The following is a 14,581-nucleotide window of genomic DNA, read 5'->3' as shown; positions in this document are numbered from 1 at the left end:
TTGTGCCAGGGCAGGTTCAGATTGCACATTAGGAAAAAATTCTTCGCCAAAAGGGTTCTCAGACACTGGAACTGACTGCCCAGGGAGGTGGTTGAGTGACTGTCCCTGGAGGTATTAAAAGACAGGTAGATGAAATGTTTAGGGATGTGATTTAGTAGTGCACAGGTACACTTGGGTTTGATGATCTCAAAGGTCTTTTCCAACCTAGTGATTCTATGATTCTGTGATTCCATGATTCTAAGGCACCAAGCCTGGAACTGCGCCGGGTGCCGAGCCCTGCAGCGAGCCCTTTGCCCCAGAGCCTGTTTGTACAGGAGCAACCCATCTCCCAACCCATCTAACATGCAGAGGCCGTGGGTGGAGTAAGACCATATATACATACCTATGCATATATTAACCCAGAGCATGACAGCTGAGGAGAGTCCAGGCTCATGAATGCACGCAGTGCTCACACGTGTGCTGCTCATGCCCTCATCCACACCTGCACCCTGGGGCAGCAAGGTAGAGCCCCAGCAGGAGCAACCCACAGTGGGACGCAGGAAGAGGAGTGTGCAAAGGCAGCCTCTCAACCTGGGACACGCCTGCAAAGGGATTTCTCCATCAAGCACTGGGCAATGCCTCTTGTTACACTCGGTCACCCTCCACAGATGGAATGTCACTGGTTGCCAGGCCAAGCTGAGTGACAACCAACTCTTTATACTGTTACCAGCACCGGTTTCCCATGTCATTGCAAGCCTCTTAGGTCTGCTTTGAAAGATCTCTCTGAAATAAAGGTCTGTGCTTACAGCTTCCTAATATGTACCCACCATGTCTCTTTTCTGTTCTGGGGGTCCTACTCTTTCCATGCAGCCATCCTTTTGTTGAGTAACTGTGGAGTCACACCTTAATTACTACAGATCCAGGCTGTGACTTAGGAAGTGGTCTGGTAGATCCAGTCTTGCCTTCCTCAAAGACCACCCTCCACCAGGAGCCCGGTCAGACTCCACCACAGGGCAAGGGCTGTTCACCCGCATTGGTTGAGGAGGGGAAGTGAGGATCAAAGTCCAATGACGATGCAGAAGGGCAGAGTTTACTCCAACATTTACCCTCTCAGTCCCGAGACTCCTCTCCATCTGCTCTGAGAGTCTAGAAAAGGCATGAAAAGCAAAACATTGCAAAAAAATGGTCCAATTTCATTGCAAGTAAGGTGGAAAAAGGTGCTGACCTGTCCTCAGGAGCTGCCAGAACAAATACACCCTGCTCTGACTGCAAAAACTGTTCTTATAGAGAGCTCTGGCTTGCCTTTTCTTTCTCATTTCCAAATTCAGTCTGGAGAATGAGATCTTTTCATAGTAATCCAGTAGCCCAGGGAGGATTTGTACATGCAAATCATCCGTAATCCCTGCTACAGCGTAAGAGCCACAATGCGGCTCAGAGAAGGTTAAATGCTAAAAAAATATGGCAGACATGGTAAGTATTTGGCAGGTTACATGCAACAAAAGATGAACAACAGCAACTGGGACATTATCTTTATTTGCTAAAAATAGAGTCCCTCAAAGTTTAAAGAAAAGCGCTTTATAATTGTAAACCTCTGCTCTGGCTGTTAAAGAGCCTTCAAAGATGGGCTTTGTGGCTTTGGGATGTCGCGTCCCCTTTCAAAGGCTGCTTGGGGCTCAGACAATTGAAACTCAATACAACATCAGCCACAACACAGGGGAATAAATAGTTCTGACATGACCCTGCTTTTCTCACTTGGGAGAGAGTGGTGCGTGAATGGGAGCTTTGTGGCAGGTACGTCCTGCACACAACCACATCCCACACCCGGGATGGCCACACACAGCCCAGGTTCCTCGGCAATGCAGGGCAGGGGCAGCCAGGCACTGAGGGCACTGTCAGAGCCACCAGAGAGTGAGCAGATCGGTTGCCCACGACACTGCTGAGTTATGCGCAGGCATTTGATACACTGCAGCTGACGGGTGGGTTGCAGAGCTGGGTGCCTGGCTGCCCCTCAACGCCTTCAAAGAATTGCTCATCAACCGCATGCGGATATGCTCAATTCCGTGGTACCCTGGAACAGGGCAAAAAAATTCCCCAATTCTCCCTTGCTCTAAACCCACATAACCAAGTATGAAGTTGGCCAACCCTGTTGTAGCTCAGAGTATTTGTGCATTAATGCAGAAACTCATTTTTGCAATAGAATAGCACCAAAGCCATTAACTTGACCCTGCGAGCGAAGAGGATGGTGTGATGTTCGGCACCAGCCAAAGAGAGAACAATAGGGCTATTTTTGTGGAAGAGAGTTCAGAGGGCTCCCCAGGGAGATGAACCTCTTGCTGGCCCATCATGCACAAGGAAAATAAGATGGAGCTCTTACACCCTGGCTTCTCTGTCATATAAATACCAGCTTCAGACAGGGCATGAAAGAAATCTATTGTCTCTAAGGCCACATTTCAATGCAAAATGCTCTGGGAAGGCCAGCAATCTCAAACCCCCCACACGTGTGCCTATTGTTTGAAGTGCAGAACAATTGAAGAGTGCTCTCATGGGCTAAAGATAGAAAGGCAGCTGGTGCTGTCCTTTTCCCTGTAACTGAGAATAAAACAATGCCCAAGTATTGTCTGCATTTCTAGAGCGATGACATTGGACTCTCTGCCAAGGGAGCATCTAAAAGATCAATGAAACCCAGGTTATTTATAAATGGGTAGTGTCATTTCTTCCCCGAAAGTAATTTCACTTCCTTAGCTTTTCCACCGGGCCTTTCTGCATGGTGAAGTGGCGGTGAAGCAAGGTATAAATAGCACCAAGCTGGGGAGTGAGGGAGGCTGCAGGACTGGCTGGTGGAAAACAAAGCTGTTGTGCTCAACCTGCATCTGACTGCACCTTCACTTCCCCAGACTGTGCCCAAGCTGCTGCATCACCGAGGTGGGCACCAGACATGGATGCTGATCCCCTTCTGCTGGGGGAAGGCAGGGCTCCAGGTGTGTGTCCGGCTCAGCTGCTGCACTGGGATGATCAAGGTAATCCTTGAGCCCAAGTGCCGTGGAGAAGAGCCTTGCGTGAGGACAGGGGGTGTAGTTGCTGTCTGCAAGATGGTATCCTACCAGGACATATTCAGAATAGAGGCTGGAAACCTGGAATCAGACGTTGGCTGCAATTTGGAGAAAAATAAGTCCATTCTGTTTGATAGGCCATAATGAGGATGTCATGATTTGAGGACATGCAGGAATATTGCTCCCTCCTAGGTGACAGGCAGTCTTGAGAAAGGTCCAGGCCTACCAGATCCCACAAAGAACTGTTGCCACTCCATCTTGAACAATTGACCCATGTCATGACATAGACTGAACTCAATCTAGTGCGAGGCTTAATGGCCGAATGCAGTGGGGAGGACAAGCTGAGCAGCCTGAGCCTGTGGTAAGCAGAATGTTGCGTTGATGGGCCAAGAGAACAGAGCCATGGCCTTCATCAGGCCAAAGAAACAACTGCTAAAGCCAAGCAGATCCCAGCCCAGCGCAGCCACTTCCATTGGCTTATGTCCTAACACCACTCTAGTCTAATTTCCCATGGGGCGAAGAAGTGCATGAAGAATGGAGAAAGCGGGAGGCTGGGATGGAATTGTCCCAGGGACCGATGCTCTGCAAGTGGCTGGTTTTGTGGGCTCGGTGTGTATGGAGGACACTGCTCAACCTTGTACTTGCAGATCTCAAAGCAGATGAAAACTGATGCAAACCCAGAACAACCAGGGCACTGCAGGGGCAGATCTGCATATGAACTGGCAGAACTGCATCCCAGCTCTGGTTCTGGTCAGGCTCTGCAGCTCCCTAGCAGCCTCCAAGGCAGCTCTTAGTCATGATTTCCAGTGGCTGCTGTTTGCCAGGGTCTCTCCCAGCAGGCCAGCTGCAATTAAAGTGCTATTAAGTATTCAAATGAACAGAGCAAGATTCTCTTTTCTCTCATTGTTTTGAAGTGCATCACTAAAACCTCAAGCATCTTCACTAAAGGTTCACACATTTCTGTAATTTTTGCAGTGTTCAGTGCAACCTTAATTTCCAAACAGATACTTTGTGGTGGCAATCCCTAGAAGAAAACTGCTTAAAACTTCAAAGTTGGTAAATTCAAAGCAAGCAAACAAACCCCCTCTGATTTCCCCAGTCTCCAGGTGAGCTCATTGTCTCCATGCCTGCGTGTGACCTTCCCAGCACCCTGCTTGCTTCTGGATGCTAATTTCTCACATCGTGTCTCTTCCAGATGCTTTCTCCATGCTAATACTCATTTTAGAGACTTTCTGCATGCGGTGTAAGCACAGTGCCTGGGGGGTCAGCCACCAGCATGCCCGTGTTGCTCAGGCCTCATGCCATGGTGACGTGCCTACCACTGCATCGAAGCGCTCATGGCAGCAGCTTCATGCATATCCATGAAGGGTTACAGAGGCAGCGCTTCACTCCCAGCTAAAGGACAGGGGGAGAAGCACTGGGGTAGATGGCCAGGCAGCAGGGCATTTGTGCTGGAAAGTGCTTACATAGCTGTGAGATGAGTGCTAACCCCATCCCAAGCACCATGAGGGCATCTGCATCACTGCTGCACCCATCTCCTGCTGCTGTTGAGGGGTGTAAGGCAAGCTGTGCTGTTGTGGTAGCTGCTGTCTCTCTTGCCTTGATGGGATAAAGCTGTGAGGATTTGGGGGTTTGCTTTGGAGGGAATCTTGCATGGCCAAGCTGAGCCAGAGGGACATTGTTGGGGTGGCAGCGTTGTCCTGTCACCTCCGCCTGTCTCACTGTGAGCAGACATTCTCTCTTGATGGAAATATGCCTGAAATAGCTCCTCTGCAGATTGTCTTTATCTAATCAGCCACTTTTGCAGTCCCCTCCAGTGCATTTCAGGGAGCTGATAGCTGTGATATGTTAAGTGTGGAAACCTCTAGCAAACTGTCCGACACGTAGAGTAATTCTCCTTCCTGCCACTTATCAGAGCCTGCTAATGGGAAACATTCCTCCTGGGGGTCAGGGAGCAGCCAGGGAATTTCTCCGGAGAGCATGGCTAAGGCGCTGGCACCCTCCTGGCTCTTCAGAGCTGGTTAGGAGCTGATCTGATGATAAAGCGCTCATTGAAGAGGCAGCTTCACAGTCTGGTGCTGGTGGTGTGGTGTCCCATGGGGAGAGGCTTGTGCAGCCCTTGGGACATCTCTGAGGAGCCCCATCATCTTCCGTCATATCATGGGAGGCCAACATCAAGCACAGAGCTACAGGAAGAGGAATTGGGTACCTCAGTGGTCAGGGAGATGCTCCCACTGCTGACAATGGTCGTGCAGGGCTGGTGGGACATTCAAGCAGGCTGTTTGCTTTGGGCAACAGGCACCTAAACCAAATATCCCTCTGCTAGGGCTAGAGCCATGGGCTCGAGCCATGGGCTCCTTGCTGTGCCCTTGGGGTTTTGTGGGAGGTCCGTAGGAGCCCTCTACGGGCATTGCCTCTCTGAGGATGCCCCATCACACCTGTCTGAGCAGGGCACAGCTCAGACCTTGCCAGCCATATGAGGATGACGTTCCTACCACCCTGAAAAACCACATCACAAACGCCAGTGCTGAAAACACCCGAACCCAGAGGAAGTGCAGTTCAGCAGCTGCTGGAGCAACCATTCCACATTTCCCTTTCTACAGATCTGCTTGGCCTTTGATGGACCCTGCTGGAACCTCTTCAAAGAGGGTGAGAAACTAGGGCGAACAGAAGGAACTGCAGAAGGAATCTCCGAAAATAAAATCGCTTTAAAGATAAGGCAGTGGAGGGGGTGAGCAGAGCGTGGGGCGGGTACGTGCCCTGAGAAGAATGTGTGAGGCTGGGCCAGCTGGTAGGTCTGGGCCGAGAGCTCTTCCCACTGCCAGGGTCCTGATGGCAAAGGTACTTGGCACCAGACCCACCAAAGGCCTCTGGTCCCTCCAGGGTGTGGGTGGAAACCTGACTCCAAGGCCAGGACAGAGAGGCAGAAGACCACCAGGGTGACCTCAGAGGACCTGTGGTTCACCAAGGCCTGGGGCTCATCAGGACACTGAAACTCTGCCATCTCAGCAAGGTTGAGCACCTCTGTCTCACCATGGTCAAGAGGGGTCTCAGCACTGCTGTCTGTCTGGTGGTCTCTCCAGGGGAGTTGCAGTAGATGCATCTGCAGAGCCCAGCTCTGCTCCAGCTGCTGCCAAATCCCGATGAGAACCTGAACTTCTGATCAGCAACCTGATGAGAGGGTGCCCACATGGAGCATGGACACGGGGACTTGCACCCCATTTTATCCTGATGTGCTCAAGGTTGCTCTGTTCATGCTACAGGCACCCCTCCATGGGAACATTTTAAGTCATGAGCAAGATTGGCACCGTGCAAAGTTCTTACATTACACTGCACAATCAATGAAGTAACCTCAAGCCATCCCTGAGTTCAGCCGTCCTCTCTGCTGAGGATCAAGCCCCAGGGGACAAGTCTGGAGTCCTCCTTTCCTCCAGGAGTCTCCCAAACTTCACTCCAAAGCGCGGGGGGGGGGGCGCAGAGGTGGGGTGTGTGTTTATTAACCCTGCCTGTCAAGAAGGTGTAGAGGAGACCGCACTGGGTACCCAGACTCATGGGGTGCAGTGGCAAACCCTTCCATCCAGCAGGCTGGATGTGGATCCAGCAGGCTGGATGGAAGGACTCACCACTGCTGGGGCTTTAGTGGAATCCTCTCTGGTGCTTGGTTTAGGTTCAGGGAAATTCTTGGAGCTGCAAAATTCTCTCTGTAACCTGGGCGGTGTGCCCAGGCTGAAACCACATTCCCTAAGTGGCTCCCGGTGCTGCTATTGTGGATGTGGCCATGCCACGTTCAGCCTGGGCACAGCGCTGTGCAGCTAATACTTAATCACCCCGTGCCTCAGTTTCCCCTGTCCTCAGGAAGCTACAACAACCCCAGGTCTTCTGGGAGCTTGAAGGCTGCTGAATTGGGAATAGCAAAACCCTGCAGCCATGGGCCCTGGGTTTCCAGCATCACCTCAGTGGGGTTATTTCTAATGTCTTTGTCCCCAGGACATGACCACACAACTGGGGAGCCAAGAGGCACTAAGGTGACCCCTGACCAAGGCTGGGGGATGCAGCCCTCTGGATTGTCTGGAGGGGCCAGATCCTGCCCCTCCCTGCACGTGTATGTGGATCCCAAGTCAGGCAGCTCTAGATAGGCTGATGTCCAGCTCTGGAGGTGGTTGCAGCTCGTTTCACATGAGCCTGCATTGAATCCAAGCAGCCCAGGAGTGCCTCTGCTCCCATCAGGGACATAGAGTGTCTGGGAAGGAGAAGGCAGCTCTGAGGGTCCTCTGCCCATGTTCTGAGGGGTCTGAATGACGGTAACCCATCCTGGTGGGGAGTGCACATCCTGGCTGCAATCGCTGGGCTGCTCCGCGGGGCCCCTTGGCCTGGGGAAGGTGGGCGCTGGTCCTGCCCTTGGCAGTGGCACATCCTGGTGCAGGCAGGAGGGAGAGGGGATGCAGAAATATATCCAGCCCTGCTTTGCTTTTTAAATGCACCAAAGCAAAGGTGAAAAGAGGAGCAGGGTACTTGGTGGGCAGGCAAGAGGGTCCTTCGGGGAACAGCAACACAGCCAGCCCAAAGGGTAGAAATCTCACTACTCTTCAGATACCAGCAACTGAAATGCCTTTTCCTTGTGCCTGGGATAGAAATCCCCTTGGCACAGCCGTGGGTTTGGATGGCCGCTGCTAAAACCTATTCCCATCTCAGGCAGCCTGTGGTGGTGCTGCTAGGGTGGAGGTTTGCTCCAGGCTGCCAATGTACAGTGTCTTGGATGCTGCCTGGGTAAAACGGTGTGGAGGAAACCCAGCAACCTCTCTGTTGAGAGATGTTTTAATCTAGCCTAGCCATGAACCAAGCTCCCCCACCAAGGTGAGCGAGCTAAGGGAGCAGGATGTGGGGTTTACCACTGGGCAGACCTTGCCAAAGGTAGAGCCCATCCACAGCAGCGTGCCTGCACTTGGGGGGCTGCTCTGAGGCCACGACAGCTCAGGGGAGCATCAGGCCCCTCTGGCCAAACTGTTGAGTTTCATCCATGTAACCAGAAGAGTAAATTAACATAGAAACATAGAGTCATAGACTGGCTTGGGATGTAAGGAACCTTAAAAATCATCCAGTTGCAACTCCCCTACCACAGGCAGGGACACCTCCCACTGGATCCATGTGCTCTAAACCCCATCCAACCTGGCCCGGAACACCTCCAGAGATGGGGCAGCCAAGGCTTCTCTGGGCAACGTGTGCCAGGACCTCACCAAATTCTGGTGTTTGTGGTCGTTGGTGTTAAATGGGCAGTGGCTGGTCTGCCTCAAGAAACAAGCCAAGCCCTTTGAGAAGGAAACAGCAGAGCAGCAGGGCCCAAGCCCCGAGGTCTTTCCCCAGTCCGCTGCTTCTAGGCAGTCTGGCTGGAGAGACCTGAACCAGAGCTGAGTGAGAGGTTGGGATGCTCCAGCTCGGAAAGGGCAGTGGCTGCACGCATCCCACCAGGCAGCAGCTCTCCTGGCACAGTGTGGGGAAGAAGCAGGAGAACCCATTGCTCAGGTGCAGGAGGAAATGGTGAAGCTCTCTTTCCTCTGGTCCCAGCCAGAGAGGCAGAACGGGCAGGCTTGGAGTGCTGCGCTGCCTCCCAGAGCTGGAGTCTCTCGCTCTGCCTTTGTACTCGCCTGACAATACAGGAATAAAAATAACCAGGCTGCATTTGCAGAGAGATAAAAGCGAAGTTTGCCTTTTGTGTCTCTCCGGGCAGTGGGACAGCAGCACCAATGGAGCTGTGCGGACATGACACATGGGAATTTCTGACATATCTTTTCCCACTCTGACCTTGACAGACACAATAAAAAGGGGCTTTGCTGCACGCACACAGCCACTCAGTCCTATCATCAAGGTTAGTAAGAAAGAGCATGTCTGTGTGCACGCCTGTCCTCTGCTACTAACCCGCTTCACCTCCGCAGCGTGGATGTTCCTGGAGGACAGGGGCTGACTCCAGGCATACAGGGAAGGGTGGGACAGACCTGGATCAAGAGCGTTTTTGCTGACGTTGTCAGGTTGCTGGCTACCAGCAGTGGCTACGTTCGTGCTTGCTGTGGCATTTCAGAGCTCTGCTGCGTGATACCACATTAGATGGATATTGGAAAGCACTATTGTAAATGTGCTTTTCCAAGCAGCTGTCATGGCAGTCTTCTAGAAGAGGTCCTTCCAGGGATAATGCCTCCAGTCTTGCTTTTATCTTCCTACAATATTGCTCTGCAAAACAGACCTAGGTCTTTGCAGAGGCGTTGTACAGGGCACCAGAGCTCCAACGGGTCTGTAGAGCTGGAATAGGTTTTAACTGGGTTTATCAAGAAAAGTGGTGTCGTTGACGATCTCTGGTGATGCCTGAAATGTGAATACAGATTTTGACACCAAAGTGATGCTGGCTCACCCAGCTAGGACTTGCAAGTGTGGGGCTGATAACAGCAGAAGGGAAGAAGACAAATAACTGTCTTGTAATTATAGTTATTATTTGCTGGTATTGTTGTTGCTGCTTTCTCTCGCTCTCTCAAATTAAAAGCACATTTGGTGACCATGTTGCTCTTGGGTGGCAGCCCAGCAGTGGGTGCTTTCCTTATGCACTGACCCCTTGTTCCTCTTCTCCTTTCAGTATTCAGGTGTCTTTCGCTCTTCCTTCACTGCTGCCAAGTCTTCCTCCGGCTGGGCAAGATGTCTATGCTGGACATGAGCGAGTTTGGGGAGGCTGCTCCATACCTCCGGAAAAGCTACACGGAGCAGCTGAAGCTTCAGACAATCCCATTTGATGGTAAGACCCCAAGGCAGCTCTTGGAACAGCCTCATATATGTTCCGTAAGCCAACCCCATGGCCATGTCTCGCCATGGCGAGCATCCCCATCCCCTTCCCCATGCTGGTACCTATGGTATCGCGGGTGCTGCAGAATTGCCCCCACCACCCTGGAGGACAGTAAGATCTCAGATGTAAGAAAAGCAGATTCTTGACTGTCCCCTTGTCTTCTGAGGAGCAGGCAAAGGTGGCTCTTCAACTCCCTGGACCCTAAAGGACAGGAGAGCTGAGGGAGATGAGGAGAGGGACAGATGGCAAAGCCTCCTCCAGCTCCATTTCATTTTGGAGATGTGCAGAGCTCACCCCACAGCCCTCCTGCTCTGTCCCAGCCATGCTGCTGTACCGTGGGTTTGCTGTGCTTTGGCTCCAGGGCCCGGCTCGTGCTCTGCCTCATTCCTCTCTGCTTGGCAAATGAGAATTTTGCTTCCTCTCATCATCCTTTTTCTCATGACAGTCTGATTGCAAGCTTACATGAAGCAGCAGGCTTCTGTCAGCCTTAGATGTTGACCCCGGCAAATTACATAGCTGCCAGACGTGAGAAAGGCAAAGAAATCACAGCTACTGTGACCAAGAGTGTAGGAAGAAATAATTGCTGCCCTTCCATGTTATCAAACTGAATTCATGTGTCTTTCTGTTGAAAACTTGAAATGGTTTCCCACCTTTAAACCTGTTTTTTTTGTATCCTTTCCTTCCCTTCCCTTTCCTTTTTTCCCTCCTTCTCCAGGAAAGAAGCGAGCTTGGATCCCGGATGAGAAAGAAGCTTATATTGAAGTGGAAATCAAAGAAAGCACTGGTGGCAAAGTCACTGTGGAAACCAAAAATAAGGAAGTAAGCAAAATACCTTTCATTTCCCAAGGGAGAGCCAAGTGGGTACTGTTGGGTGATATGTGTGACAGGATCACGTCTGAAATCCTTGCTGATAACCCTTCCACGCTCAGCAATCAGTCATGCCCCGAGGGGACACACACTGCAGTGTGTCAGGACACGTAGGCCAGTTACTTGCCAAGAGTGGCAACAGTTCAGCATCCCCCGCCGAGTGTTTGCTTTCAAACACGGTTGACCCTGCAGGACAGATGGAAGGAGGACAATTAGGCTGGTCCAGCACAGCTCCTGGCCATGGGAGGAAGGTCTGCCTGAAGGCAGCACTTGCCCCAATACAGCCCTTTGCAATGCTGAACCGCTGCCCGGCTCACCTAGAAGGTTGGAACAAGAGGTAAGGGGCCAATTGACCAATTCCTGCTCGTTTTAGCTTGGATTTGCAGCAGGATGAGCAGTGCTGTTGGGAGAACGGGTGCTGGACTAAGGGGAAGGATCGGCTATGTCTAGTGGTGAGGCTCCAGCTTTCCAGCGGGGGGAGGCAAAGCAAGCTGGATCACCTGATATTTGTCAAGATGCTATCCAGTACAAATAGCTGCAAATTAGCTTAATTAAAATTCCTTTCTCGGCCATGGGAGTCACATGGCCCTGAAACTTCAGTGCGGTGGTGCAGAGACTCACACTGGTGTAAAACTGGGAGAAAGAACAAGGACCTGCCCGGGCAGTGAATGGTAGACTTTGTTATTTCTGTTTCTTGGCTAGTCGGTGTGGCACTGAGAAGTGCTCATATCTAATGAATTTAGAAGAAATACATGTAATCATCTTTGAAAAGTGTCAAGGCTTTGAAAATATTTTTTTGTCTGGAACTGGGGAAAAAAGTAAAGAAATTTCCCCTCTCCAAAATAAAATTTATTAGGGAGGGGGTATAGATTTAAACGGTTTATTCTGATGTTTAAAAGCTCTTCAGAGTCTGAGAACAAAGTCGTTTCCAAACCTTTTTTGCTGTTCCCTCTTGAAAATGTCTTTTAAACAATTTGTCACAGATTTACAAACTCTGAAACTTTAGCTGCTTTCCCTGGATTAACATTTCCAGCAGGAACAGTTTTGAGAGAAATAACCCCACCCTTCTCCTTCTAACAGCCCTGCTGTTCTTAACACCTAGCGCCTTTTAACACCATGCACTTTGTACTCACCAAACAAAACTGTTTGAAAGTTTTCATTTAGTCTTTATTGCAAGCCAATTTGCTAAATCCAGATTCTTCCATTCAGGCTAGATACATAAAACAATAGTTTCCAAGCTTTTGGCTTCACAGGATTAAATAAATCCAGCTATAAGTGACGGGGTACAGGCTTCAGATGTTTGCCCAAATAACCAGGGACCGCTCTGAGTGAAAGACCGTGCCATTGTGAGGCTTTAGGCTGTGAAGAAGAGAGCAGGGTGGGAGCTTCAAGCACATTGTAGGGTGAACATCTTGGTGCGTCCCAGCTTGGACCTCCTCTGTCATGCTCGAACAGTCCATCACCCCCGGGAGGGAACAGGTCTGGGGCTTGGTGGCCAGAGTGCTGGTGGGAGTCACCTAGCTTCATCACCTCGAAACAGAGGGCAGCCCTGTAGGTAGAACAGCAGTCGTGGAGACAGATTTGTACAGAGTGCGTTACTGTCTGTGTGTCTGTCCCCTTGTGGGCTTGGGGAGAGAGGGTGTTCAGTGGGGGCTGGCATCCATCTGATGTGTCCCCCCTTCTCTGGCAGACACGGGTGGTGAAGGAGGATGAGTTGCAGGCCATGAACCCCCCGAAGTTTGACATGATCGAGGACATGGCCATGCTGACGCACCTCAATGAGGCCTCTGTGCTCTACAACCTGAAGCGTCGCTACTCCCATTGGATGATTTACGTAAGCTGCTTGTGCCTGGGGGACGGGAGGTGACCCTGTGGGGTGCGGAGGTGAAGAAGGTGTCAGGGCACCCCTGTCCCTCATCTGCCCGTTTTCCTCTTGCAGACCTACTCGGGGCTTTTCTGCGTCACCATCAACCCCTACAAGTGGCTGCCCGTCTACACGGCACCCGTGGTGGCAGCCTACAAGGGCAAGCGGCGCTCTGAGGCACCTCCACACATCTATTCCATCGCTGACAACGCATACAATGACATGCTGCGCAGTAAGCCCTCGCCTTGGGACCCCATCTTGGGGGATTTTGGGCTCTTGGGGCAGGGATGAGATGGATAGCATTGACTTAATGCCTTCTCCTTCTCTTCCAGACCGTGAAAACCAGTCCATGCTAATCACGTAAGTTTTCCTCTATGCCCTTGCCCTGCCCAGCCCTGGTGTGAGCAATCAAGAAACCCATGCTGCCCTTCCAGGGGAGCCCTGGATGGGCACCCTGTGCCCAAAGAGGGTCCCCCAAGTCATGTCCCCCCCTGCCTCAGCAGCTGTTGTCCCCCCGTCCCTTCCCACCCAGTCTGCCACCACACCAGGTGACAAAGCCCCACGCGCGGGCTCAGCGGGCAGGCTCCCCCACACCCCAACAGCTGCTGTGGGGAGCTCTGGCTGCCGGTGTCCTCCAAGGAGCGAGGGGGAAGGAGAGATGGAGGCCAAGGCCAGAGGGAGATGGCGGTGACAGTGGCCGGAGGGTGACGTGGGAGGGTGTAGGCCAGGTTGATTTCAAGTGACATATAGATAAGGGCTATATAAAGGACTGTAAAGGACCCTTCGCCGCTGCCAGGAGCCACAGACATTTTTAGCCTTGTCCATAGCCTAATTAGGAAAGGCAGGGGCTGTGGAGAGATGCTTGGCTCGTGTCTGGTGGCAGCTCTGCCCCCCTAGCTCCCCCCCGGCTCTTTGTGATCTGAGATTACAATGGGAGAGCAGCTAACTATAGGGATGAGCTCAGCTGGCCCGCTGGCCACCTGCACCCCATGTCGGGCACTCCGGCCCCCGTGCCCACCCAAGCAGGTTTCACCCCAGCATGGTGCCACCACCATCTCCAAGACCCCTCAGCAAACTGGGACGTGCTGAAACTACCCAAACAGGAGCAGGAGAAGCCGGTTTCTGGCTGATCCTGGACAGCTGAAGCCCTGGGGCCAGGCCTGTACAGCCTTGGTGGGCGCCAGCACCTCCTGCCATAGCTGTGGTGGGGCAGCTGACCCCCCGCGGCACCATGGAGGAGGCAAGCAGAGCTGGCGCTCACAGCCTGAGGACACGGCAAGGATGGAGCTGGGTTTCGCTACAAAGACAAGTCCCAAAGACAAGCACGTACACCCTGAGGCTGGAGGGGATTGATAGTGCCAGCTTTCCTGGATACTTGGCTTCTTTCTCCTGGCATGAAAAGGGGGCGGCAGGTCGGCAGGGGCTCTGTTTGACGTTTTGCCTGTTCTTTGCCTCATGTCCTTGATCTGTGTATTTCTGTTACTCTAAGCGGAGAATCTGGTGCTGGTAAGACTGTAAACACCAAGCGGGTCATTCAGTACTTTGCCATTGTCGCAGCCTTGGGCGACGCACCGGGCAAGAAATTAGTAAGACCCTCTTTTGAAAGAAATTCCTGCTGTTTTCTTCCTTTATTATTATTTTTCTTTCCTCCTCCCTCTCCCTTTCTTCTTATTTTTCCTTTTTTTATCCTTCCCCCAACTTTTTGCATTTGGAAGCGTGTTTTGGTCTGACGCACCCAGGCCTTGGCTTTTCCCTGACTTTTGAACAAGCAAGGCTTGAAATTATTCTACTCAAGGGGAAATGGATTTTCTTTTTCATGTGGCTGCTGAATTTGTGCCACCTAGAAGAGGTGCTTTAATGCCCTCTTTATCTTCTCTTCCTCCTTCAACAACCCATAAATCTTCTTCTTAAGCAGCATCAAAAGAATGGAGTAAACCTGTCATTTCCCGCCTTGCCTCTTTTAAGCCTTGCTTTTCATCCTTTTCTCTTTTCTTTTTT

General features: G+C 51.7%; 1 protein-coding gene across 3 annotated transcripts in view; it reads left to right on the top strand.

Moving 5' to 3' along the window:
- The first annotated feature begins 8,761 nt into the window (after nucleotides 1-8,761).
- Nucleotides 8,762-14,581, top strand: part of MYH7B (myosin heavy chain 7B) — a 29,558-nt gene continuing 23,738 nt past the window's right edge. For 2 of the 3 annotated variants that reach the window (XM_054081175.1, XM_054081174.1), the window contains exons 1-2: nucleotides 12,703-12,815; nucleotides 12,916-12,943. Coding sequence is in view for 1 of the 3 variants with exons in the window: in XM_054081176.1 (XP_053937151.1) it covers nucleotides 9,708-9,804; nucleotides 10,568-10,671; nucleotides 12,410-12,553; nucleotides 12,659-12,815; nucleotides 12,916-12,943; nucleotides 14,073-14,169 (627 nt within the window). In the remaining 2 variants the exon portion in view is untranslated. Of the gene's footprint in view, nucleotides 8,893-9,648; nucleotides 9,805-10,567; nucleotides 10,672-12,409; nucleotides 12,554-12,658; nucleotides 12,816-12,915; nucleotides 12,944-14,072; nucleotides 14,170-14,581 lie in introns of those variants that run through there. The other variant, XM_054081176.1, reaches the window with a different exon arrangement.

The sequence above is a fragment of the Cuculus canorus genome, chromosome 16 (genome assembly GCF_017976375.1).
Source record: "Cuculus canorus isolate bCucCan1 chromosome 16, bCucCan1.pri, whole genome shotgun sequence".
Classification (NCBI taxonomy): domain Eukaryota; kingdom Metazoa; phylum Chordata; class Aves; order Cuculiformes; family Cuculidae; genus Cuculus; species Cuculus canorus.
The sequence above is the reverse complement of the archived record's forward strand: the minus strand, read 5'-3'. Positions and strand labels throughout refer to the sequence as shown.